The sequence below is a fragment of the Notolabrus celidotus genome, chromosome 21 (genome assembly GCF_009762535.1).
Source record: "Notolabrus celidotus isolate fNotCel1 chromosome 21, fNotCel1.pri, whole genome shotgun sequence".
Classification (NCBI taxonomy): Eukaryota; Metazoa; Chordata; class Actinopteri; order Labriformes; family Labridae; genus Notolabrus; species Notolabrus celidotus.
Genome location: NC_048292.1, coordinates 12,672,269 through 12,699,300, shown reverse-complemented (window position 1 = coordinate 12,699,300; position 27,032 = coordinate 12,672,269). Strand labels below are relative to the sequence as shown.

The following is a 27,032-nucleotide window of genomic DNA, read 5'->3' as shown; positions in this document are numbered from 1 at the left end:
CAGGTCAAAGCAAAGTCCCTGCGTCTTTTGCCTAACTTATATCTGAGCCTTTCCAGAAGCAGGAAGGAGAGCACCTCCTTCAACCATAGTGAAAATGATGGGGATTCATTTGACTTCCATTTAAAAAGGATTAGTCTGCGAGCAAGTAGCAAAGCAAATGCCAAAGCATTCGCTTGTAAATTTGTAAGCATACAATTTAGGGGTGTTATACCAAAAATTGCAGTGTGGAAATCAGGAGCTATGATCTTTTTACACATATGAGAGAACACCTTAAGATACTGCCCCAGTAACTATTTAGAGTGGGGCACGCCCAAAACATGTGTCCTACTGAGGCTGGGCTATTACCACACCTGATGTCCGCAATGTCTAATTTTGAATATGAACCTTCTTAGACCGTTAGACCACATACAGGCAAAGAGAAATGGCAAATGCTGACACACTGCTGTGTGTTCAAAGAGGAGAGGTGCAGGTGAGTTCATGTATCAATGATAACTGAAGGGAGGCTAGGTCAGCATTTGTGAACAAACACTAAAATAAGTGAATAATGTACAATTCACATATACATTATTTGTTGCTTGGCTGTGTTGAACACTTGATTCTGATCCGTCCAAACCCAAGAACAAAGGTTAGTAATTACAAAGAGTAAAAGCAATGCCAGGGATGACCTGATCAAACACATCATGTCAAATCAATCCACAAAAAGAAGTTCCAGCATATTTCATCACTGCCTGTTGACATTGTGGCAAAAATGTTAGTGTCTGTCTCAGGCTGGTCTTGAGAGTTGGTTAATAATGCCAGTTAGCGGATAGCTATTGGATCCCAACCACCTCTCAGAAGTGGAGCAAGATCTTATCCTGCAAACCAGGCAACAACAGCAAAGCTGGAGAGAGCATCTCTGAACTGTCAGTCACAACAAAGTAACTTAGACCACAAGCTAAAAAAAAACACTGTGTGATGACCTCCTCTAACCCGGGACTCTGGCAAACACATCAAGCAACAAGCTGAGCTTTTAGCTGCTTAATAGCTGTGCAGCAGTGACCCATTGCTTCAACCAAATGCCAGGAACATGACATCAATTACCTGCTGTTTAAATATAAATAAACAGCAGGTTAATGACACTATTAAGGCTGAGATCTTCAATAAAAACTTCATCAGGGCTGTGTTATTGTGTTTTGAGTTAATTTGTTCCTCTTTTAGTGTTTTCTCCTTAGAAACAAAGGCAAAAAGTTCAAAAATTGAATTAATGAGACTAATTATTTTGTAAGAAAATGACATTTGGCCCAGTGATAGGTTGGCGACCTGTCCAGGGTGTACCCTGCCTTCCGCCCAAAGCCAGCTGGGATAGGCTCCAGCCCCCTGTGACCCCTAACAGGATAAGCGATCAAGATAATGGGTGGATGGAAATATGACATCTCTACTATATTTTTCATTTAGATCAGTAAGTTGAGGCAAAATAAAGCAAAATTCCACTTGAATTAAAAAAAAAAAAAAGTTTCCAACTTTTGTACACTGCAAAAAAGGGAATCTTAAATATAGGGTAAAAAAACAAGATGAAAATGTCTTAAAACTAGTGAAATTATCTGTCCATGCAGCAAGTTAATATTTCTTCAACAAGACATCTTAAAATGAGATTGTTAAATCTGGATTGCCTTAAAACAAGTTCCTCTATCTTGCTCAAATGTTACTTGTTAAGTAAATGTATCTTAAATTAAGTGGGATAAGACATTTTGACTTAAAATGAAAAAATTTCACTTGGTAAGATTTTGAGTTTTTGCAGTGTAAAAATGTACACAGGAGTGGGACAATACTGGTATTTTTTTACCATATACTGAAATATCATACATAAATTATAAACCAATAATTTAAAATTTCATTGCAGAATATTTTCTTTTTGTCACTTTCAGAGGTTGAAGTGTTTGACTCACACCTCTTCACTCTCACAGATGTACAACCAGAAAACCAACGAAGCAAGAGACAATATAAAGCTTAACATACATCTGATGAAACATGAAGGAGTACATAAATGAGGTAGAGAGAGAGAGAGAGAGAGAGAGAGAGAGAGAGAGAGAGAGAGAGAGAGATGAAGAAGGGAAAGGAACTTAAGATAACAAGCAAAAAAGTTATTCTGTGGGAGGATGAGAAGAAAAGATGAAGAAAGATATTTGGGGAAAATAGTTTAACTTTGTTCATCCTCACAGGGGATGCATCAATGTCTCTCTTTATGTTAACTCTGTTTATTCACAATTACGCCTGGCAAATTAGCACGGTGCTAACTTAATTATGTAATAACAACTCAGTCTCTCTGCCCTCTCTCTCTTTTTGCTTCTTCTTCTATCCTCTTCTACCAAACCCACACACACGGTCCTCCTACGCTCATTTAAAACGGTGCCACGCTAAATTCAGACACACACATTTTGCACACACACGCACCCAAAGCTGATGCAACATATACCCTGTATACCCTCATGCTCACTTTAACACCAACATGCACAAAGGTTCTTGTTTCTCCAGTGCACCAACACATTAGGATAAACCGCTCACACACACTCCACCAGGTGCAAACATCTCCAGGCGGTGTGCCAGGCAGGCAGGCAGGCTGCCAGTGTACAACACACAGGGTCGTTGTGTTGTAAATGTCAGATGCCCTGTAGTGTGAGCCAGCAAGCATCTCCCTACTAAGCATTCTCATCTGCATACACTTAACCACACTTTTATACTCAGCATGGAGGAAAAGAGGAGGTGGTAGGGCAAGGAAGGAAAAAGAAAAGGTAGAAGAGGAATAACAGGAAGCAGAGGATCATTTGGATTAAGCTTGCTTTTAAGCGGTGAGAAGGTATAACAGAACTCTTCACACACATAATGTTATAAAAAGTATTAGAGGAACTTGAAATTCCACTAATAAAGCAGCAAACTGTATTTATGATAATGGAAAATAACAAAATAGACCCCGCACACTGAAACAACAATGCATTTAATCAGTTGCTTCCTCAGGTGTGCCCATTAAACGCATGGTTTGCGCACATTAATGTCTGAGTAAAGTCGTTTCAGTGTGCAGCGGTTTATTTGTTATTTTCCATGAATTTTCCTGCAACTGACCGGCACCTGAGTACAGAAGTTGGCTGTGTATGTAAAGCCCTGTTAACCGTTTGTATTCATGAGTATGTTCAATAAAGGGAGATGCATAAAGCTCTGTAGATAGTGAACTGGTTTTTGGAGCTCATGTTTCCTTCCACTCAGCAAATAAACAAGTGATATCAATAAGGATACAAAAAGCTATGAAACGATAGGATAGGATGGGATACGATACGACAGGATACGATACGCTAAGATATGCAACGAAACAATATGATACCATACAAAGCAATAAATAGCAATAAACTTTTAAAGCAATAAATGGACTGGCCCCGGAGTACCTAAGCAGATGCCTTAAAATGTATGTCCCGAACTGCTGCCTGAGATCCTCCGACAGGTCCCTCTTGGAACTCCCAAGAGTGAAGTTAAAAACCAGAGGCGACCGGGCCTTTGCAGTCAGGGCCCCGTCACTCTGGAATGACCTGCTGGAGGAGATCAGGCAAGCCACATCCTTGTCCTCTTTTAAATCTCTTTCACTTTTTAAAATGTGCTTTTACTTCTTAACTCATCACTGACTTTTTAATTTCTGCATGGTTTTTATTATTGTCTTTTACTTAACACATTTTAGCTCTCCTTACCTTTATCATGTGCTTTTGTGTTTTATCTCGCTATGTCTTGCAGTCTGTAAAGAACTTTGTAAACATGTTTTTAAAAGGTGCTAAATAAATACAATTTATTATTATTATACAATACAATATGCTACAATACAACACGATACGATATGATACTATACACTGCGCTACGATACAGTACACTATGCTATGCAACGATACGATGAAATACAATACAATACCCTATGATCCGCTACGCTACTCCACACTAAGCTACGATACAGTATGCTAAGATACAATACAATAAAATCTAGATATGATACGATACGATACCATACGATGTGATGCGATAGGATAGGGCAGGGGTTCCCAAACTTTACAATGCCAAGGCCCCCAAAACAGCATTAGCTTCTGGCCGAGGACCCCCTTTGCAAACCCACAGACAATGCTTCCAAATGTGTAAAGAAAAATCAACTTTTAAAATGTATTTTCTTGCTTTTATCCACTTTTCAATAATTATTACATTTGTTTAACATAGGAAATTATTAACAAATGTGTTTAAAATAAAATTACCATTTAGACTTAATTTTTTCCCTTCCCCCCAATTTTCTGAGGCCCCCCTAATGCCCCTGGTGGCCCCCACTTTGAAAACCACCAGAATAGGGTACTATACTATATGAGTATTACCAATGTTACTAAAGTACTAACGGGGTCTAATTCAGCTATCAGATGCTCTGTCTGTGCTACAGATGCATTAGAGTCTTGATATCAGCTCCATATACTGTGTGCATAAAAAATGTAATACCTACAAATTATGTCATATTCAGTTTTACTGTGTATTATTGTGCTGCCTTGGTAAAATTTTCCCTGCAGGGATGATTATCCTTTATTTGATCTCTGTGAATCAGATATTTCAGTGGAATTGTTTTCATTCAGCGATTATGAACCAAGTCCTTCTCATAAAAGGTAAAAGCTGCAAAAGTGGAGAGAAGAGATTTTCCTTCTGACAAGAGAGAGGAGGTGATGATAAAAGATAAGAGTAAGAATGAGAGACAAAATGAGACCGAGCCGAGGATCCAGAGCTGCCAGGAGAGCCAGGCTCTCTGGTGACGACGTATTCAGAGCGTTCCCACGGTAACCACTGAAAGTATTCACGCAGAACAATGGAAATATCACTGATCTGTAATTTTACTGTAGTGAGGCAGTGTGTGTGTGTGCATGTGTGCATGTGTGTGTGCGTGTGCGTGTGTGTGTGTGTGTGTGTGTGTGTGTGTGTGTGTGTGTGTGTGCTGCAATGTTCCACATCATGTCAGAAACTTGCATCGCGATTATTTAATGACATAATCATTATGTTACACTGGTTTAAATAGCTGCACAGTCTGCATACATTATCATGCAATTTACAGTGATGAATACTGTAATTTTACATGAAAGAGGTATAGAAAGAGAGCTCTCATTCAGCCTGTGTGAGTGGTTATTCCTGTGTATGCGTACCTGTGATAAGCTGGAAAAGCCCAGGTTGCGGCAGCCGTTGCAGGGGGTCAGGGCCTCCCAGAATCCCGTGGGGCCACAACTCTTTTCTGCTTCGTCCTCTTCAAAGGCTGGAGGAAGCGGCGGGGTCGGCCTCTGTGAAGAATAATGTGAGGAAAATATATCAGAACAGATAACGGACATCACAGGTAACCAACGGTAAGGCAGGCTGAGGTCAGATGATCTTTATGCTTGAAAAATATCTTCAGGGCGACGCTGATGGAGGTCAGAGTGAGAGGAAAGTTCAACTTTGACTTGTTGCTCTTTAGTGCTTGTCCACCCAAAGCTGTTGATCAAAGGTCACAAAGATAAAGCAAAATAATACATTTTCAGCTGTGGGTGTAGCTTTTAGAGCATTTCCTTTAAACAGGCAGTGGATTTAATTGAAATATAAGAAGCTGGTTACTAGTGTCAAGGCCAAAGAGATTTTCAGAAACTGTTTTAGGGTCTTGCAGCTCATTGTTTTGGTTTTTCAGCTTGCTGCTTCAAGGCAAGGCAAGGCAAGTTTATTTATAAAGCACCATTCATACAAAGAGCAATTCAAAGTGCTTTACAGAGTTAAAACAAAAAACAGAACAGTGACAATCAACAAAAACACACAGCAAACACTTCAAACATTTACATTTTATATGTGGCCAGCTATGATTGATCTACTCTCTCTCAATCTGTGTACTTGTGTAAATTAACGTACATAGTGAATAGTGTTGGATCTTATTATTTATCTAAATTAGGAGGAATTATTATAAATAATCAGCCCCCTTTGCTGCTCTGAAGTCAGTAACTTGCAGAGTCTTACTGTCCGCTGGACACAGAATCACAACTGATCCTGTCTGAACCGAAATGAACCCTTTAACCATTCGATTCATCTCAGAACTTCTTCCCAAGGATTAAGACTCACACTTTAAATCTTTTCTGTGTCGAGTCGCAGCACAAAGCTGGCTCAGACCTCTTGACACCCCTGCAGGGTGCCCTTATGCCCAACATCTAACTGTAGATCCAAAATCAGGTTAAACCCATAACGCCATACCTTGTCAGAAAATATCCAATTTAAAATATGACATTAAACAAGCATAAGCATGAAAACGTAAAATATTTTGAAATCTAAGATCAAGAAAGAAAGAAAGTACATTTCTTTACAAAATTTCAGTAAAACTCAGTTTGTTAAAATAAATTAAAAGTTTGTAGTTACAGACAAAATTAAGACATAAAATTAGTTAAAATGTTTAAAAATGGGTTTGCATTCATTATTGAGCAGTGTAAGCAGCATGAAAGAGGAACGTTTTTAGTCTGGACTTAAAAGTGGTCAGAGTCGGGGCTTGTCTAATACTCTCTGGGAAGTTATTCCAGGTCTGTGCTGCATAATAACAAAATGCTGCTTCTCCATGCTTTCATCTGAACAGATGTTCGTAGTGTCCTCATGGGTTCATATGACACAAGCATGTCAGAGATGTATTTGCTGCTTCCCTGTTACATTCAGCTCAACTGCTCTAGTTTAGACTCAAAACAAATCGATAAACCTACCAAAGGTTTCTTGCTAGCATTAGAGACTAAAGAGGAAAGAGTCAGTCACAGACTTGCAAACAGTGAAGCATCAAGCTAAAAAGTTAAGTGTTAAGAAGTTGGTTGAGACCAAAACAAAGGAAAAAAATAAGTGTTAGATTCACCAAATGAATGCTAATGAAGCTCCAAGTCTTTATGTCATAATACAAAGTTGTGTTTAGAGCTTGTGATACTTGATACTGGGGTCCAAAATTAAGATTAAGGTGATGGTTTTTCATATACTCATATAGTTAGGATCAGAAAGCAGCATTCTTAAAAAATGTCTATTAACTGAATGATGATTTAGGTTAGGTTATTCCCTTAAGCAAAAAAAGAGAAAACAGTGGGCTCTTGAAGTTCTTCTTCAAACATGGGGCTGTGTTATTCATCTAGATGCCAGGGGAAATTACAGAACAAAGGTGCAGGAAGAGCACAACGACTATAACACACACACAAGCACACAGTGTCCTTTCCCGGGGCACTTTGGCTCCCAGGAGGCAGGTGTGTAGACGAGCTCGGTAGCACAGGGTGTCAGAGGGCAGACACAGCCCACCTGATGTCCCGGTGAACCATATGATGCAGCAGATTACAAAGACAGAAAACAAGAGACGGCTCACTGCAGTGTCTGACTTGTAGCTTTTAAATGGACAATAAGAGGGAGGCTGAGAAAGAAGGAAAAAAGAGAAAAACTATGAATGGAGTTGATGCTGATGAGAAGAAAAATAATAATATTGCTGGTAAATGAATTGAGAAAGGATTAATGGTGAGAGAAGGACAGAAGAGCAAAAGGGCATCAGTGAGAATGGAGATGGAGTCGGAGCATGAGGCGGAAATCAAAAGGTCACCAATCGCTTCAGACTGCAGAGGGCAGTTTGCAACTCTGGAATATTGATTGATGTAAAACAGACTGCACTGCTTACATACACTAACTGCACTGTATGCATGAACAATGGACCTGCACTGCATATCATTTGTTTACAGTACAAAATAGACACCAACCAGGGGACAACATGCATTATTCATTACTCCAACTGCATTTCTGATCAATATCAAATCAAATGTCTATCGGAAACTTTCAGATGGACACATTACTCTAAAGGGCTTTTACCTAAGTTAACTTAAGAAGCACTCTGCAGTGTTGAAAATGTCGCCAATCCCAAAGTGCAAAACACTGCAGTTCCTCAAGTGTCCACTTGAGGCTGGCTCCAAAAGCAAAAGAAACCCATACTAGCCTGTATTAAAAGGCCCATGTATACATGTGGATTAATGTGGCCTGGTTTGAAACAAGTTTTGGTCTTTACCTCATTTCTTTGTTTGTTGCAACTGTACAGATTTTTTCACATCTCATCCGTTTCAGTTATTTAAGGCTTAGAGTTCAGTTTTATTAGGCTTAACTAGAGGTTTGACTGACAGGTGGGCATTTTGTAGCCGGCGGTTTTCACGCAGGCTGGTTGCTAGTTTCCAGTTTATCCAAAAGTTTGAGTCAGCATTTTCAATATGGCGGCCATCTTTGGGCAACAGAAAAATAATGGTTTTGTTCTGTTGGTTGGACAATTTGAAGCATAGACTGTATAAATAATGAACGGAGTATCCATGACGTCACCCATCTGTTTCTGAAGCGCTGTTTTGAGGCCAATCGTCGGCAGGAGCCATATTGGAAATGCTGAACACAACCAAACTTAGTGTGAGTTAAAGAGGCAGAGTTTAAGCCTCCTAGCCAACAGCTATATATGTTCCCGCCTGTCAGTCAAATCAGTCATGTCCTTATTTGGGCAAAAACTCGTAATCTTAATATCTTCTGAACTTTCGCATTGGAACAAAATTTGCCCCCCGTACAGTGTGTGCCGATCGAGAAATGAGCTATCCAGACTACACTCGTCTTTTGTACCAGGCTGTAAACATGTTTATTAATGCTGTAAAGATCGTCTTTTTTGAATTGGTGTGTATGTGGTGTCCAGTGTTTCTGCAGCCAGCCTCAAGCGGATGCTCAATGAATTGCAGTTTATAACACTTCGGCATTGGCTTCACATTTTGAGACAGGAAGTTGCTGCTTGGTTTGAAGGCATCACCTTTAGTTGAGGGGCATTATGATTTATATTCTTAATATATTTCCAATTAAAGTTCCTGTGAGGCTTACTTTAGCTGGTTATGAAACTAACAGAAATGAATACTGTTACCTTTTTATGATCTAAAAAAGCAAAGAAGACCATAATCATAAAAACAGACTATTTCTTGATGGTTATTATAAATGTCCTAAACTACTGGTGGGGGTTGGTGCCAATTGTAGTGATTGACTGCCCACTATTGTAACAGCCTTTTTTTATATTTACCAGGGCAAAGATTCTCGATGAGTGAAACGTTTGACTGTTAGCAAAGAAAGCAAGGAGAGATTCTTTTGAGTTAAAAAACACTGCTTTCTTACTTACAGGAAAAAATCATTATTATTATTATTATCATTATTATTATTATTATTATTATTATTATTATTATTTTCCCCTAATATTTCTTGTCATTACTTTATTTCAACTTCCTTCTTGTTTTTCACTTTGGGTTGCATTTGATTTCTATGAAAGGTGCTATATAAATAAAGCTTGATTGATTGATTGATTGATTGATTGATTGATTGATTGATTGATTGAGTTATACTAAAAAAGGTTCAAATTTAGTGAAATCATAAGAATATTAGCAGACAATATCACCAGTGTAAGAGAACCAGAGTCACAATTGTTTAACTCTACTGAAGACACACAGAGAGAGTACTAATTTGAAAGCGGCACACGCATGCTCATGTGTTCTTATGATTTACGCACAAGGTAATATTAGGAGCCCAATTCTTCCTGTGTGTGTTAGTGTCATCATGTTTTATTCATGTATAATAGACACATGGATCCACATACTAATGGCTCTGGCCACATGTACACAGAGCAGCCCACGGGCACACACGCATACACACACACTGTGAATGTCTGTAATGGAATACAAATTGGTACTTATGGAGCGAAAGAGAGAAAGAGACAAGATGGATTGAGATAATTACAGCCTGAGTGAGCAGAGGCAGAGGTATGTGTGTGTTCTGGTACATGAGTGTGTGAACGCCTGCTGCACTGTACGTAAACATGTCTCGGCTTGCTTTTGTATCGAGCTTGTTTTCAGAAATGAAAAAGATGATGAGCTATTGATCAGCGTCGCAATATTTCTTCCCTGAGGTGTGTGTGTGTGTGTGTGTTTTTGTAGGTGAGAGAGGAGGAGGAGAGGAACAGGAAGGAAAATAGAAACAGACAATCACATTTCTCTGTCTGCCTCTCAGTATGTGCTCTAAAGACTCAGGTGGGGGGTCAGTGTGATAGAGGACCTCTGTGTCCTGCTGCGTCTGACTTCCTGGACGATGGAATTGAAAAAGCTCAGAGCCTCTTTTGTCACGCTGTGCTGGCTCAAAGAAATAAACCGCAGCTCTGATTCTCTGACGGCTATGCTGATAAAACTCACCTATATTCTTCCATCAAATGCAAACCCATAAGGTCTAATCAGTTTTCATTTTCTCTATACGTGTGAGTGACTGAGGGAGTCTACAGAGAGAGAGTGAAGTGACTGGCTTTATTTCCTCATAGAATGCATCAAATAAAAGAAACAAGGTCAAGAAAACTGTGTCTGCAAGCTGTGAACGCCTGTTTGAGTGCAATCAAATGTTGACAAATTCAGGCAAGGACAACAAACAGAAGCTGTTTTTATTTCCTTCCCGGTAACAAGTGAATACTCAATTGGACAGGCTGGCTCAGCGGTATCAGTTTGTCTAATACTGCCCTCTGTTGGAAATATAGAAAAAGTGCAAGCATTTATGTCCACCAAGGATATTATCCTGCTCACACACAGTGCTTTAACACAGTTAGACCCTTTGTGGTGTCAGATGGCATTAAAACAGGGGTTCCCAAAGTGAGGGTCGGGGCCCCCTGGGGGGTCGCAAGACACCAACCAGGGGGTTGCGAAATGTCTTCCAGTTTTTCTGTGTTGTTTATTTAGTAATCTAAACTTGCTTATTTTACCCATTATTGTAAAAATGTAGACAAAAATAGTAGTTCATTTGAAATGCCTTTTTTGTTGCCAGATGACTCACAAAGTCAAGGTTAGGGTTAACTAACAGTTCATTAACATAAGGATCAGTAGCAGCATGTTAATTTCTCAGCAGCACAAGAAACACAGTCACATGTGCATGTAGGTAAACTCATTTTGAAGCAACATTTAATCACTTCGAAGGACAAAGGGGGTCACAAGTCTTTGGCACCTATATTTTGGGGGTCGGGCTGAAAAGTTTGGGAACCCCTGCATTAAAGAAAGTCAAGTGTGATAAAGGGAATGCACTGTTGACAATGTCTTTTTCTGTATACTGAGTAAATGAAATGCTGCAGTTTTGCATGTGCATTAGTCAGACAGCAAATCAAACGATTTAGATGTGTTTTGTTAATAGGTTTTTTGTACAGATATGCCAGAGTGACATGCCTTGATATGCAATTTAAAGGAAACAGTTAAGCCTCTATGAGGAACTTTTCTAAAGTGTTGATTTTGGCATCTCGTATGGACGTAGCAGGATTCATCTATTTGCTGATCTTCTGTGACTTTTTTCAACAACAAAAAACCCCCCACTCCTTTTCACTTTAAATACCTAACCTGCAACTTAGAATGAATGTATGTTTGAATTTTGTCACAAACTTTTTAACCCTCCTGTTATGTTGCGGGTCAAATTGACCCTTTTTAAAAGTCTATTTTAAGCAATATATGCCTTCCAAACCAGCTAAATGCAGCATAAAAAACTAGGCAGCATGTGACAGAAGAGGTGTCTCGTGTTAATGTATCAACATCACTTCATACAAAAAAAATAATAATTAAAAAAATATATGTCATGCAAAACTATTTAGGGCTTTCCAATGTACATTAAAAAAGTTTTAACATTAATTTTAATGAAAAACAAATGAGTTATCCTCATTGAACCATGATCTGTGAGAATTAAAGAACACCAATGGACTAAATCTTGATTTAAATGGTTAGTAATGGAGTTAAACATTAGATTAGAAAAGAATTGTATTGGGATTTTTTGGGGTTCTGACACTTTTAGATAATTGAATATGCCCCTGGTCAAATTGACCCAGGAACATTATTGCTGTTCCAGAGAAACGAACATAACAGGAGGGTTAAAAAGGGTCTTTTATTTTGGTAGGGTGCTGTTTCTGGTCTCCTCTTAAACAATATCTACACTTCAGCAGTGGTTATAGTCATTTACAAACCAGAAACACTGCTGGTCTCCTTTGCCTTTGTGCATCATAAAGTGGCATCAGCATTAACTTTAAAGCTCCTGTGAGGATTTTTTAGCTGCTTCGGAGACAGACCGATATTAACAGTGATATATGAGTGATGGTTTCTATGTAGTATTTTTTTAATTCCTGTAACTGCTGTGACGGGACGGGGCAGACCAGACCACTGGTCGTACACTGTACAACAAACCAGAAGAGAAACTCATTAAGATTTAAAAAACATTTTTTTAAAAAGAATATTAAATTACACTGTTGAAAGAATGTATGAGGAGATTTACTGTCACATGTACAAGATGAGAAGAGCAAAGGGACAACAGGTCTTACTTTGTGCCAAAATCAACACAAATAAAAAGTTACTTACAGGACCTTTAAGTTGTTTAAAAAACAGACTGAATACTGACTGCATTACGTACAGTACAATCTGGAATAGAAGTGGCCTTGTATGTAAGATACAGTCTGATATTCGGGGGTAAACTGTGTTTCTGCGTTTTTTTTGCAGGTGTGTGGCTCTTTCTGGTACTGATCTGTTATCACCACCCTGCCATCTACCTGTACAGTAGCTCAGCATATGGTGGTGTTGACAGTTGTGAGATAAGGATGGTCCACCAATTGGCTGAGACCAGCATCACCCCCGATCACTGGTCACTTGTTGCTTTTAAGTGAGGAGTATTTTCAATCAAACCAGCACTCTGCAAGGTTTATGAACTTCCTATCTTTTTCTTAAAATGCATGATTATAACCTAATGAGGAAAGCATTAAAAATTGGTGCTGACTGGTCTGCCTCACTTTGTATCCAGCATGCCAATTTGTGTTGGCCTAATGAGGAGAGTGTGGTTCAGGTAAAAGAAGGGAAACTGAAGGGGACTGGACGTGTACTGGGGCTGAGAGGCTGAGCAGGTGTGGCAGGTGATAATTGTGACAATATAATGAACTTCATAAAAGACCAAATGGTTTTCAGAAGTTTTATAGCCAAAAAGAAAATGATAAATTATCCACACTATGTGTTCAAATCACAGCTAAGGTAAAGCCGTAAATTAAAACTTAATTGAAAACTCTTCTTTCATTAATGTTGTCATTGATTATCTGTTATTGTTTGAAAAAAGTCCCAAATGTAAAACTGAAGTTTGTAGAACTTTGGTATAACTTATTTTGAGAACGCTGCAAACAAAGCTTGAAGAACTGAGAGAACTTCAAAGAGCTTCAAACTGAGGGGCACAGTGATGCATGTCAGAACTTGTGTAACAGCATTCAAATATTTGTTTCCATTTTTACCTCTCTCTTCACTCTCACCATCCCCTTCCCCTGGTTTTGCAAAGCATCAGTGATTCTAAGCATGTATTACAATGCACAACAAAGGCATTTGAATTGTGCACATACCCGACAGAGTGCCTCGGGTTGTTTTTTGAAGCAGACTTTACAATTCTAAGTGAGTTCATATTTTATCCAAGCAATAACTCTAGACAAGCCGGAGTAAACAAAATGTGTCTCAGCCCAGCAATACCACTCCAAGAAGCAGTATCTTATGCAAGCATGTCAAAATGCACCCCAGGTCTGTGAAGACAGAACACTGTACCTTGCTGACCCGGGTCAGGGTGCCGTTGGGTCGATCCGGCCGCTCCTCGTCAGACAGCCGCCCGCTGCCGAAGCTGTCCATGGAGTGCGAGGAGATGGTGTGGCAGAGCTCCTCGAAGGAGTAATCCCTGTCCCGGCACTTTTTGATCTCGTGGAGCAGCTTGGACAGCTCGCTTGTCACAGCGTCATCTGGGGAGAGGAGGAAGGAAGAGAAAGAGGAGGGAAGTCAGAAACTCAACCAAAGCGGCTTAAAGCATCAGAATAAAGCTGGTTACTTAAACTGCACTGTTAGGTATTTATTTTTTGTCTTTTAAACCATCATAGCAGACTGAATAAACACAAGTATATCTCCTTTTAGTCTGATTAATCACAAGAATCACACACAGAGCTGCAGGTTGCAAACACTTCCTCTATCTCCTTCTGTCCTGCTGACGAGTCCAAAGTTTTGTTTGGGAACATTAAGAGGAGCAAACTGTACTAATCACTCTCCCCCTACCTCCTCCTCCTCCTCTCTCTGTCTCTGAGGTAATTAAGGTATCTGCTGACAGACAATACGAGAGGAGAGAGGATCAGCAGGAACAAAGCTTGTTGCAGTAACATATTCCTAACACAGGGGGCAGTGCTGGACAGGGGAAGTTGGCAGCTGAGAAGCCAGGTAGTAACTGATTTGCTCCACTAAAAGGAGCTGCATGCCTGGATTTCAACTGCATGGTTTACCCATGTTGCAAAAATAAATACTTCTCTAGATTAAATGAAGAGGTTTATTTTTTATTCTAAATAAGAAATATAATCATACAATAATGAGCTTATAATGCAGTCTGTATGAGAGACAGGCTTTGTCCTGGCTCAAGAGTTGTCTTACAGTACATGAATTATGATTTTTCCTGGTAGAGATGTTTCAGCATGTTACTAAAATAAATCAAATTATTTTCAAAATGAGTCGTTTTGAACATCTCGTCTGCTAGTTTTGGTTACTTTCTTGTTGGAAAATCTTGTTTTCTGCCACTTTTTCTTTCATGGATGGAAATAATTCTGCGTATAAACAATAAAATTCTCTTTTGGGACCTTTAAAGGGACAGCAGTTATTTTTTAAGTGGGGTTGTATGAGATACTTGGAAATTTCTCAGCGCTTTGCGTCGCCTCCAGAAAAGCCAATTTGTTTTGCACTATTTGCAGACACAACACATATGCGTTCCTCTGTGTGTAGCGCACTGATCAGCTGTTCAGGTCTGGCATTCTCTCAGTGATGAGGACATGCTGTTTACTGTAGAAACAGGAGGACGCCTTTATAAAAAAAACAGTGTACAGAGGAAGAATGAGACTCCACAGACCAAACAAGAGAAAGGGGGGACACTTCTGTGCTAGGTGGGTAGCAGGAGAGATCGAAATCCTCCTGTTATGTTCGTTTCTCTGGAACAGCAATAATGTTCCTGGGTCAATTTGACCCGGGGCATATTCAATTATCTAAAAGTGTCAGAACCCCAAAAAATCCCAATACAATTTTTTTTCTAATCTAATTTTTAACTCCATTACTAACCATTTAAATCAAGATTTAGTCCATTGGTGTTCTTTAATTCTCACAGATCATGGTTCAATGAGGATAACTCACTTGTTTTTCATTAAAATTAATGTTAAAACATTTTTAATGTACATTGGAAAGCCCGAAATATAAATACAATAATTTTACATGACATAGATTTTTGTTTATTTTATTTCCTTTTTTTTTTTGTATGAAGTGATGTTGATAAGTTAACACGACTCCTCTTCTGTCACATGCTGCCTAGTTTTTTTATGCTGCATTTAGCTGGTTTGGAAGGCATATATTATATTATGCTGTCACGAATAAGACTTGGGAACAACAGTAACAGTTACAACAGCTCCTGCTTTACTTTACTGACTTTCTTCAATTTTCAGAAGTTAAACCAGAAAACCTGAAAAGCTGAATGGCAGTGCTTCTTCAGAGAAAGTGCTTAGCCGCAACTGGTGGTCTACACAATACATTTAGCTTATTAAACCCACTGTGTGTTAGCTGTTGAAGGGGAAGATTGAGCTGAGTTAACAGAAATTACTGTATCAATTAGTATAATTCAGCATTTGTTGCTCAAAATTATGTCAAATTAAGATTAAAAAAATATCAAGATTCACAATATATCAGTGGGCAAAAGTCAAGTTGACTTGTAAGTCATGGACGCAACTTGCTGATGAGTACACTGCAGGTGGAGGAACAAGTATGTGTTACCTCCGTGAATAACCAGTTGACCCCATCTGTAGCGGGTGATAGATAGATAGATAGATAGATAGATAGATAGATAGATAGATAGATAGATAGATAGATAGATAGATAGATAGATAGATAGATAGATAGATAGATAGATAGATAGATAGATAGATAGATAGATAGATAGATAGATAGATAGATCTTTATTTGTCCTTAACAAGGAGATTTGTTGCCACTGTCTGTACAGGAATACATGTATGAACACAATAACCATAAACATCCACCCAGCCTCACAGCAATGGTGCCCCGCATCCCACAAATATACACACCAGACACATATGCACACACTGGGCACATATAAAACACACCGAACACATATAAAACACCGGACACATATAAACACACCGGACACATTACAGTGGCATTCTGTTTAGCTGTGCTATGGCCGATGGGACGAAGCTTCTGCCAAACCGGGCTCGCCTATAGTAAGGGGATCTGTATCTGCGACCGGAGGGGAGTAGTGTGACGACCGAGTAGAGGGGGTGTTGGGGGTCCAGTGTTATAGTGCGTGCTCTGCGTATGATGGCTCTGTTGTTGAGGTCAGACAGGTTGGGTGTGGGGAGGCGGATGATTTTGGTGGCAGTGTTTGTGGTGTGTATGAGTTTGTTTTTGATAGCCTAGCTTCTGGTTCTACGCCTGCTATCTCAACGAGGACGGAGCTGACAAGAACCTCCCTGTGGCTTATGCACTTACTACTGACAAGAACCTCATATAACCCCGCTCCAAAAACCCAAGCTACCCCTTCTTCTAGTTTTAGTTGCATTCTTGTGGGTAAATCTTATTATTTACCACTTTTGCTTCAGTGGGTTAGAACTAGATCTTTTAAGTCTCTCAAATCTCGTCTTGGTGTTGTAGGTGTTGTATTCTTTGTGTATTTGTGTGTGTGTGTGTGTGTGTGTGTGTGTGTGTGTGTGTGTGTGTGTGTGTGTGTGTGTGTGTGTGTGTGTGTGTGTGTGTTTACTCACTCTTGTGTCTGAGGGAGGGGGAGGCAGAGGGCGAGGGGACGGATGTTCGAGGAGCAGGAACGGGACACTTGCGGATGGGCTCCTCCATGAAGCTCCTCCTCTCCATGTCATCCATCATGTATTCTATAGAAAGAGGAGTGGAGTAGAAAAGGTGATAAGTGGAACATGTCAGGGTAAAAAAATTGTCAGAAGAAAGACAGGAAGGAGACACCCGAGGATGAAGGAGATTGAAGGAGAGTGTGACGGTGGTTGAGAAGAAATGTGGGGAGGTAAAAAGCATTTCAGGGGATCAATGTAATAACCCGGCCATCAGCACGGTAAACAGCTTGTGCTGCATTCAATTTGCACTTTTACCCCCCCCCCACGCCGCAAATTCTCTTCACAGCTTCTGCTAATAGAGCTCACTGCTGTTCATAAAAGCAAAAAGGGAGGATTATGTGGGGGGAGAAAGAGGAGGAAAGGCTGGTTCAGGTGTGAGGCTGAAGACTTTGAGCGGCTGAAAACACACAAACAGGCGTAAACAGTGAAAAACAAGAAGCGGGTTCCATACAGAGGCCTAAGGAGGAACCTTATTAATGTCAGGGAAGTATGTATGGAGTGAATCTTGGCATTTACCTCAATTATCGTGACAACACAACTGTATTTGCATACAATTACACAGAGTATGGGAGTGTGTATCAGTCAAAAAAAAAGCAGGATTAAAACGCTTTGACAGTTTTAGTCCCCAGAGGACATACAGCTGAGATACTGCAATGCATTGTGGTAGATTACAAGCTGCTGAAGGGCTTGAAAATAGATCTTAAAGTGATTTTGACCAGTAGGATGAGTCATGTGCTGTAAATTAAATGATAATCTATCTCTAATTAGGTGCTTGTGGTGACCAGAAAGCCCCTCAGCTGTTATAAGGGAGTAAATGACAGGTCTTTTTCTCTTTGTGTGTGTGTGTGTGTGTGTGTGTGTGTGTGTGTGTGTGTGTGTGTGTGTGTGTGTGTGTGTGTGTGTGTGTGTGTGTGTGTGTGTGTGTGTGTGTGTGTGTGTGTGTGTGTGTGTGTGTGTGTGTGTGTGTTTGTCCTCTGTCTCCTCTCCAATAGGAAATGGCATGCAGCTGATCTTTTTACTCAGCCACAGCTGTGTCCTTTCTCTCTCTCTCTCTCTCTCTCTTCCTCACAAACACATTGAGTCTCCTGTTCGAGCTGAAGTCCAAATCTCTTCATTTCCAGCGCTTTATTACATTTTGACGTTCCCCTTTCCGGCTCCATATCTACCCTCACGTGGATATTTGACATTTCGAAAGATCTACAAGTGGTCCATTCCTGTCTTTGAAAGTGTGTTCTGTCTTTGATTCCGGACAGCTTATAGTCCTTTAGTTTCAAAGCGCAGTGCTCACTGCAGTTTTATGATAACTCAGTCATAGAGGCACTGTTCTGTATTTGAGCAGCAGAATAAACTATGATAGATCACAGTAAGGTAGAAGAGAGATCTAACTCCACAGATTCACATGTATCTGTGTGTAATCCATAAGTAGAATATTGTGCAGACCTTTATTGGTCTTTTCTAACGTTAGTTTGGGGGGAATAAAACATTCTGTAGATCAAGAGTCAGAGGAGAAGGTGTTGCATTTGACTATAAGCCCTCTGATGCAAATGGAGCTTCAAGTTTGTGGGTTAAGTGGGTTGAGTAAAAACTGACTAGATTTGACCATGAACTGACCATCAAAAATATCTATAATTCAAATTATTTTGCCAACAACTAAAAGAAAATCTCTTCTTCTTCTTTGTGTTCAAACTGAGTGCATTTCTTACAGCAACTCACTAAATACAAAAATGAGTATGTAACTAGTTTGTCCGTTCTGTGCTACAGACCTCAATTTGAGCAGCCACATTTAAGCAATTACAAAGTTAGCCTACTATCACCTTAAAAATATACCAAGGATTAAAGGACTTATGTCTCAGCAGGGTGCAGAAAAACTTGTCCATGCATTTATCTTTAGTGGACTAGACTACTGTAACGGTGGACCAAAAAAGTAGATCACATAACTCCAGTTCTTAGATCTCTACGTACACTGGCTTCCTGTCTGTCAGAGAATAGACTTTAAAATCCTGCTGATGGTTTATAAAGCACTGAATGGTTTAGGCCCAAAATACATTGCTGATCTGCTGCTACTGTATGAACCATCTCGACCTCTGAGGTCATCAGGTACTGGTCTGCTTTCAGTCCCTAGAGTCAGAACGAAACATGGTGAAGCAGCGTTTAGTCATTATGCACCACATATCTGGAAAAAACTCCCTGAGAGCTGTAGGTCTGCTCCAACTCACCTCTTTTAAATCAAAGATTAAGACCTTTTTATTTGCCACTGCCTTCCTATCTTAGTTCACTTTAACCCACTTTAAATTCAAATTTAAAATTTACTTTTTACATGTTTCTAATTATCCTTTTCTTTTCTGTTTTATTATATTTGTCATTTTAATTGTGCTCTTTTATGCTTGTCTGAATGTTTCCAATGCTTTTAATGTTTTAATGTAAAGCACATTGAGTTGCCCTGGTGTATGAAATGCGCTATACAAATAAAGTTGCCTTGCCTTGCCTTGCCTTGCCTTGCCTTGCCTTGCCTTGCCTTGCCTTGCCTTGCCTTGCCTTGCAGTAGAAACATGGTGGTGCAAGATGGCGGCCTCCATAGAGGGGGACATGCTCTTTATGTAAATATAATCAGCCTCTGAAAAGCGCCTAGTGTTTCCAGCACACAAGGCCTCAAAATCACTAGCTCGACTCTTCTCTTCTGTTGCCCCTAAATGGTGGAATGAATTGGCCAACTCCATTCGATCTGCAGAGTCCCTCTCTACTTTCAAAAGACAGCTAAAGACCCAGCTCTTTAGGAAGCACTATGCACTTAGCTAGGCTGTTCTCCACTGTTGTCCCCAGTGGCAGATCATGTCTTCCAGCTACGATTGACTCGCACTGTCCTGCTCTACTCTGGGAATCTGTGTTCAGCTCTTGAGGGACCCAGCACTTGGTACTTTGGTCATTATTGTGTTGATGTTAATTGTTGATGATGATAATGGAAGGTCTTAAATTGGTTGGTTGCTTCATTGTAGATGTTCCTTATTTCGGAAAAAAAAATAAAAAAAAATTCCTTACTTATTTTTGTGCATTGCCTTTACACTGCTTGGCAGTACCTGCACCCAAATTCTCTTGAAGCACTTTGTTACTCTTACTGATCTTGTTTCCTCTTGTCTAGATCTTTGCTTGTGTTGTTCTTGTTCTCGTATGTACGTCGCTTTGGATAAAAGCGTCTGCTAAATGACATTGTAACATTGTAACATTTTCATATTCAGGTGATTATACACAGAACATAACTATGAATATCATATTCAATTTCGACTGAGTCTGTTATGCTCAATTCTGCTACGCACTGTACCTTTAAGAGTTTATTATATGCTTATTATGCTGAGGACAAAGTGGTACCTCCTATCTTTACGTTGATCTGTGTCCTGCATGTGTCTTTAGGTAATCCTATCAAGATTACTTCCAACAGTCAAATGTAATGATCATCCACTGTAGAATCATCACCCTGGATAATGTATAAGGGCTGCTTTGGCGGTGTGAAGTGAATCGCTTTATCTGACACCTACCCTGTGGCAACAGCATTCGAATAACTGTATAGAAATAATCTATATCATCATAATGATGGTCATGTTTTCCTTGGGAGGTCATATAGAGACATCTGTATGGATTTCAGTTTGTTGACAACAAACTTAAAATTTCTCACAGGAGCTTTAAGTTGTGGGCTGCAAAACCAAAACAATTGGCTGAAAAGGGATAAAAAGCAAAGTGCTGAAGTGCTGAGAAGCAGTGGATAATTATTTGATGATGTAAAGATGATTTTTCAACTTTTTGTTACATTGTTCGAGCACTTACATGGACTCTAAACATGAGCACGAAACACTAGATTGCTCCTTCGGTTGCACCACCATGTTCTCCCTGGTTTCATGTCCGCTTCATGTCTGCTATCTTGAAGCTGTGGCCAATTTGTACCATTCCTGGGATTCAGTGTGTGTTCCCCCTTCAATCTCTGCCTCCTAGTTAAGACCGGCTCACTGTTAATTTAAGCTCTGGCTTATTCTCCTCACCCCAACAGCCCTCCATTTCTGTCTGCCTGCATCTCCCTCTCTCTTTAAATCATCTGTTAACTCATGCCTTACATACTCCCACAGATCACACAGGGACAGATAGTGCAGGCCTCCAGACCGCAGATTACAGCGTTCATACTGAGGCTCATAATCACCTCAGGACAACGCTGTTTTTAAGGAGGTGCAATCTGGAGGATCATCGGCTCTCTTGGGACTGTGAATAAACTCACACTAACAATCATTGGTAACACACTAAACACACTGCAGTAAATATGAGAGGGAAAAAGGGTTTTAATGACAGGTGGAAAACCACGATGAGGAAATCTGAAGGAAGAAAGTGACAGAGCTAAAATTACACTGTTTTCTATTTGGTTGAAAAAAACTTGCAGGGTGTATCAGTGAGAGTCAAGTATCTGAATTGATTCTGGAACTTAACTCTATATTTCCTGTTTCACTTTTAAGTGGGAGCATTTTATTAGAGTGGAAAGACTGGGGTTTATTTCAACAACGTCAAACACTGACTAATCTTAGCTTCTGAAATGTAAGGACTTTTTGGTTGTGTATGTTGTTAATGATAAACAGGTCTCTTTTGGACCAATGGCTGAAAGAAAAGAACTCCATCCTTGACTCCAGATACAATCTTAAAACACAGATTTGGGTATATTTGGTTAGACTAATACTTTAAAGCTACAGTAAGGAACTTTTTGTGTGATTTTGGCGCCCCCTGTGGAGAAATAGTATATTTCATATTTTTGCTGATCTTTTCCTTGTACATGTGCAGGTAGTGCTATCTAACAAAACAAAAAAAAACTCACCTTGGTGTCTTTAACCCTACTGTTATGTTGCGGGTCAAATTGACCCTTTTAAAAGTTCAAAAATAAAAATAAAATGGTTAAAAATATTTTTTGGTATGAAACTTATTCTGCTTAGCTTAATAGGTGAAACCAACATATAAAATGAAATGGAAATGGTTAATTTAACATATTTGCTCCCCCCCACATGTTTATAGATATACTGTTTGTGGGTCAATTGGGGTCAGAAGAGTCAAATACTAGTTGTTTCTTTGCACCCCACTCATACACACAGACAAGCACACACACACCCTTTTAACATGAATTTTCATTAAAAACAACTGAGTTATCCTCATTAAACCATGATCTATCAGAATTAAAGAACACCATTGCACTAAATATTAATTTAAATGGTTAGTAATGGAGTTAATAATGAGATTAAAAAAATGTTTATTGGGAATTTTTGGGGTTCTGACACTTTTGGATAACTAAATATGCCCCGCGTTAAATTGACCCAGGAACATTATTGCTGTTCCTGAGAAACGAACATAACAGGAGGGTTAAACAGTCAAATCTGTCAATTATGAATATTTGCTGTGAAATATAACTGCAATGTCTGTTTTTCAACATTTATCCTGCGGCGGTGATATTATGTATTAAAATTACAAAATAGAAATTATCAATATTGTTGCTGTTGGTCTTGTTTGCATTTCTACATCATAAGGAGTCCTCAGTATCAATGTCAGTCTGCTTAATAACCAGCTAAAAAAACTCCTTAGTGGGCCTTTAATTGATATTATGTCATTAGAAAATTGATCGAGAATGAAAATCTTTGTGGTGACCGTTTGAAAGCACAAGAAAAATATTTTACTTTCCTTAGACAATAAAGCAAAGAGTCTCATTGAACTACGATGCCCACAAGCCACATACTTTAATTTATATTACCTTAACACACTGTTTTTTCTGGAAAACATTAAAAGTTTGATTCATGTTTCCTTGAATGCTCTCCTCTGCAACAAACTCATTATGTCTGTTCAAACTGCTGTCCATATTAGAGCCTACTCAGTCCACTTTTCAAAGGACTTTGTAAAAATCGATCTAAATACCAGCATTAATCAATGTTTTAGATCAAGAAAGAAAAAAAACGAGCAAACTTTTGGTGTCAAGGCTTTTGATATATACGCTGGGAACATGTCACTGATGCAGTAATGAAACTGAGATATATGACGATCGGTGTCCTTCTGTAGTGCAGAGAGGAACTGATGTTCCCGCACAGTGTGTGCTAGACCAAATCTTACAACAGCAGGTACAGATATATTGCTGTACAGGTTTCTGGACATTATTATAACTGCTCGTGAAGTGGTGTAAAAGCAGAACCAAACAATCATCAATAACATCATCAAGATCAACGTGGATCAAAGAGACGAGCTGAGGAATGGAGGAACATTGTTCTGTGGGAGCTCAAGGTCGACATTTTCTAAGTCATCAAGCGACTGAACACATCAAGCACAAGAGCTTATTGTTTCTCCAATGGAGGATAAACATCCTGCAAATCAAGATCTCTCACTTGGATTACATCCATTCAATACAAAGGTCGCAATACCCTGCCAAAGTTCCATATTCTCAGAACATCTATCAACTGGCAAAGGGTCACTTGGAGTACAGTGGAATATAGCAGCATTTAGTAGACTTGGTACAAAAGTAAAATAATATTTGTAAGTTTGTTTACCTTCAAATAAGCAAAAAAAATCTGCCAATAGAACAAGTGAAAATTTGCTTGGTAAGATTTCTTAAAATAAGACGTAATATTTAGTAAACTGTGATCTTAAAATTAGCAGGGAAAACTTATTTTAAGCAATATGTTACCAGTGTTTTAAAGCTAAGTGTCTCAGAATAAGACAGGAATGATAACAATTAGTATTCAAAAAAATATTTTTGCACTAATACATTTCATGTCAACTTCTTCATTTGAGATATATTCACCTTAATTTGAGTTGTATTATAGCACATTTCTCTAGGTTTAAGACCATCTTGTACTTGAAATAAGATTACAAAGTTTAATTTGAGCATTTTGAGATATAATGTCTTCTCATAGTGAGCTGGATATACTAATATTCAGTCATGTTGTTTTTTAGGATAAGCCAGCTATGCTCAAAAGTAGGTGTTTCATTGTGTGCATGTAGTTTGAGGATGTATATTTTTATCTGATTTAGAAGAAACAGTGCCTGAAAACTGTAACCCACCCTTAAAAACAACTTTTCTTTCTTTCTTTCTTTCTTTCTTTCTTTCTTTCTTTCTTTCTTTCTTTCTTTCTTTCTTTTATCAATGGAGCTGTTTTCTGATAGATTATTTACTTAAATCAAGTAAAGTGTTTGTCTTAAATCAAGATTATACGTCTTCTACAAAAAAGATCTCAGCTTGAAAAATGTATGAAATGTAAAATAAACCTTGTTTCTTCTAAATTATAACTCAGAACAAGATCATTTCAAGATTGTTTGACTCAACAAGATATTTAAGATGCATTGACTTAGAACAAGTGCCTCTATCTTGCTCAAATGTTACTTGTTAAGTAAATGTATCTTAAGTCAAGTGGGATAACACATTTTGACTAAAAATGAGACAATTTCACTTGGTAAGATTTTGAGTTTTTGCAGTGTACATTAGGGAGCAGGTCCCCTTCCATAGAGGCTACCATCTTGCCCCACCATTTTTCTACAGTAGCACAGAGCGGACAAACTAGTAACAAAAACATTTTTGTATATCGTGAGTGGCAGCATTAAATGCACCGGCTGGAAGATGAAGAATAATAAAGTGGTTGGTTTGCTCAAAATAATTTGTACTTTTTTTGATGATAAGAACTTGACAAATTGGGGATCATACTAGTTATGTATGGTAGCAGCTTCTTGTTCTTGAAGGCCACCGTAGCTTATGGAGCTTCCCCAACAGGAGAGGTGAGCAAGGGAGAATTTCAATCTAGAATCTGAGCATGATATCGGAATATTCCTATTTCTACTTATTGTACCTTTAATGTGCACCGTTCTTGGATCTACGGAAAGACTGTAACATAGTAGCTCTATGTCAAACCTTCCCTTTTCACATTCCCCTTCATGTATGAAAATTGGCATATTGAGCATAGCAGAATCTACAAGAAAGCATCTTGCACACCTATCCAAAACCAAACAGGAAATCAGCCATTTGTATTAGATTTTCAAAATAAAACTGTATATTTAGAAAGTGACATTTTTCTAAATCATAAGCGTGCGTGCGTGCGTGCGTGCGTGCGTGCGTGCGTGCGTGCGTGCGTGCGTGCGTGCGTGCGTGCGTGCGTGCGTGCGTGCGTGCGTGCGTGCGTGCGTGCGTGCGTGCGTGTTACCTTGAATAACAGCGGTGATCTGCTGGGATTTCTGTGCAGGATGTTCTCTCAGGATATCCAGAGCTGTTCTCCCCTGGCAGTCTCTCAGATTGGTGTCGATCTCTAACGCACAAAAACACACACAAAAACACACACACACACACACATGAACGGCAATATAAGCAATGATGTGTGTAAACAGCAGGTCAAAGGTCAAACCACGATTCCCATGACTTGACTGAAGAAGGAATACCTACTTAAAATCCACTTAATTATGTACAAAAACCACGTTAAAAAACTGTGCAGTAGACACATGTGCACACGAAGGCTCAAATCTGCCGACACACCCACTCAGTCATGAAACTGCCGTCAGCAAAAGATGAATGAGCTCCAGTCACCAGAGGACGATGCTGATTTTTATTAATTCATGAAGAGTCTTCCACTAACAGTGTTTCATCTAGCTTCATATCAGAGTTTCTCCTTAACAAATGAGCACACACTCATTCTTGTTTTTACAGTGCGACACAGTAAAACACATAAAGTGACACAGACACGAACACATGAAAAACAAAAGACAGACACCCAGAAAATATCAGCTGACAAACGCAGATATTCCCAAAAAGTCTTTCTTCCACTTTAAGTCCTCATTTACTGACTGTAAGCTTGTATAATCCCTTCCTGTGCTCGCAAACCCAATTCAGCATGAAAAACAAATTGAATTCCTGTCACTCTGCTTGGTGCCATGAGATATAAATGAGAGGAACAGGAACAACAGTAGAGGAACATCATTTAGAGTTGTAAAATTTAAATATCTTCTTGGTTATTTTGAGCACATTTTGTGCAGCTTTTCTTATTCTGCTTCTCTCTTTTTGTTTGTGCTTTTTTTCTGTCCCCCTTTTGTTTGTGTGCTCTGGCAAAGTAATTATTCCAGCACACAACTCTGAAGGTAAGCTGTTCAAACCACTGGCGTTTTTTTTTGTTAAGCTAGGTCAACTAGCGACTGGTTGTACAATACAAGCAGCAACCTCCAGTGCTGAAATATTAAGCCAGGGCTGAAGTGCAAAAAGCTGCAGTTCCCCAAATGTCCACTTGGAGCTGGAGCTAAAGCCAGAGAAACTCCATCAGAGCTTATACTTACACACCACAGAATACAGCAGAATGAAACATGTTAAAAGCTGTGTCTCAATGGCCTATCTATCAATTCATAACAACTCTATAGAGAGTATGTTTTTAATAGTTAACCCATTTTGATCATAGTAAGACTAAGAGCTATGCATAAATAAACATAATTAGGGGCGTGGCGTGTTTGCATTATAGCTGTTTGTCAGGCAGCTATTCTACGGCCTCAACTCCACCCTTTTACTGGTTTCTAGATCTTGAAGAAGTGAGTAAACATGACCAATATAGCAACATTCATCATTTGGTAATGGGGCTACAGAAACCAATGAGTGACATCCCTGGTTATACAGTCTATAGCAGGGGTTCCCAAACTTTTCAGCCCATGACTCCAAAATATAGATGCCAAAGACTCGTGACCCCCACTGTCCCTCAAAGTGACTTAATGTGGCTTCATTTAGCTGGTCTGCAGAAAGTTAGTCTACCTATATGAGCATGTGACTGTGTTTCCTGTGCCGTTATGAATTAACCTGCTGCTACTGATGCTTTTGATAATTAACTGTTCACTAACTCTAAACTTAGGAGTCATCTGGCAAAAAGAAAGGCAGGAAACTCATTACATTTTCTATTTTCAAGGTTTTAATTCAAGTTTAGCTACTATTTTTGTCGATACTTTTTACTATAATGGGTAAAATGAACTATTTTTAGATAACTTTTGTAAATAAATGTGAGAGCGGCCTAAGGAGCTAATGGGTCCAACCATCTCTGATAGGGAA

The 27,032-nt window shown here is 39.1% G+C and overlaps 1 protein-coding gene across 5 annotated transcripts in view; it reads right to left on the bottom strand.

Annotated features, from left to right (window-relative positions):
- Window positions 1-27,032, bottom strand: part of anks1b (ankyrin repeat and sterile alpha motif domain containing 1B) — a 375,728-nt gene that overhangs the window by 193,302 nt on the left and 155,394 nt on the right. For all 5 annotated transcript variants that reach the window (XM_034673234.1, XM_034673233.1, XM_034673237.1 and 2 more), the window contains 4 exons: window positions 25,162-25,263; window positions 16,871-16,993; window positions 13,629-13,816; window positions 5,178-5,309 (listed from right to left, as the gene is read on the bottom strand). In XM_034673234.1, the coding sequence (XP_034529125.1) occupies window positions 5,178-5,309; window positions 13,629-13,816; window positions 16,871-16,993; window positions 25,162-25,263 (545 nt within the window). The remainder of the gene's footprint in view (window positions 1-5,177; window positions 5,310-13,628; window positions 13,817-16,870; window positions 16,994-25,161; window positions 25,264-27,032) is intronic.